The 749-nt window shown below is 67.3% G+C and overlaps 1 protein-coding gene across 4 annotated transcripts in view; it reads left to right on the plus strand.

Moving 5' to 3' along the window:
• The first annotated feature begins 343 nt into the window (after nucleotides 1-343).
• The window catches only part of SSBP2 (single stranded DNA binding protein 2), a 316,842-nt gene continuing 316,436 nt past the window's right edge, over nucleotides 344-749 (plus strand). For 3 of the 4 annotated variants that reach the window (XM_040449499.1, XM_040449505.1, XM_040449513.1), the window contains exon 1: nucleotides 344-443. In XM_040449499.1, the coding sequence (XP_040305433.1) occupies nucleotides 382-443 (62 nt within the window). In that variant the 5' untranslated portion in view covers nucleotides 344-381. The remainder of the gene's footprint in view (nucleotides 444-749) is intronic. The other variant, XM_040449491.1, reaches the window with a different exon arrangement.

The following is a 749-nucleotide window of genomic DNA, read 5'->3' on the forward strand; positions in this document are numbered from 1 at the left end:
AGAGAACAGCCAGTTGTTTAAAATCCTTCTAGAGCAGTTTCTAATTCCCCCCTTGCGCCGGGGTTCGGAGGGGGGAGGGGGGAAAGAGAGCGGGAGGAGGGAGGAGAGCGGAGAGGGAAGGAGGGAGGGAACCCGGGAGGGAGGGAAGGAGGGAGGAGACTGCCGCTTAGGCTGTAGCCGCCACCGCGCGCTTCGGAAGGCCGGAGGGAGGAGGAGGCCTGTCAGTCTCGCGCGTTGCCTGGGCGAAGGGGGCGGAGCTTTAGCGTGGGGCGGCCAATAGTGGGGGTGGCTGCGTGGGTCGCCATGGGGACGGGGCTGTTCCCGGGGAGGCTGTGATGGGTTGACAGGTGCGTGACAGTGGGAGCTGCTCTCGGCACAAGCATGTACGGCAAAGGCAAGAGTAACAGCAGCGCCGTCCCGTCCGACAGCCAGGCCCGGGAGAAGTAAGTGTCTCCGCTTCTCACCCACCTCCGCCTTCACACGCGCGCACACACACGCACGCACTCGCACACTCTCTTGGAGACACACAGACCCAGACACTCTCCGCCCGGGGAGAGCCGGGGGTGGGCTGGCAGGGGGAGGGGTACGCGAGGTGGGGGCGTGCGGTGCGGGGAGCGGCTGTTTCCCAGGAGGTGCTCGCGCGGGGCGGGCGGCCTTGGGGGGCTGCCGGCGGGAGGGAACGAGTGTGCTGGGGGGCGGTGGCGGTGCTGGTGCCGAGGACGGAAACTTGTTTGGGTGATTGGGGGAAA

Source organism: Herpailurus yagouaroundi, unplaced genomic scaffold (genome assembly GCF_014898765.1).
Source record: "Herpailurus yagouaroundi ecotype Mexico unplaced genomic scaffold, PumYag 29, whole genome shotgun sequence".
NCBI classification, from domain to species: domain Eukaryota; kingdom Metazoa; phylum Chordata; class Mammalia; order Carnivora; family Felidae; genus Herpailurus; species Herpailurus yagouaroundi.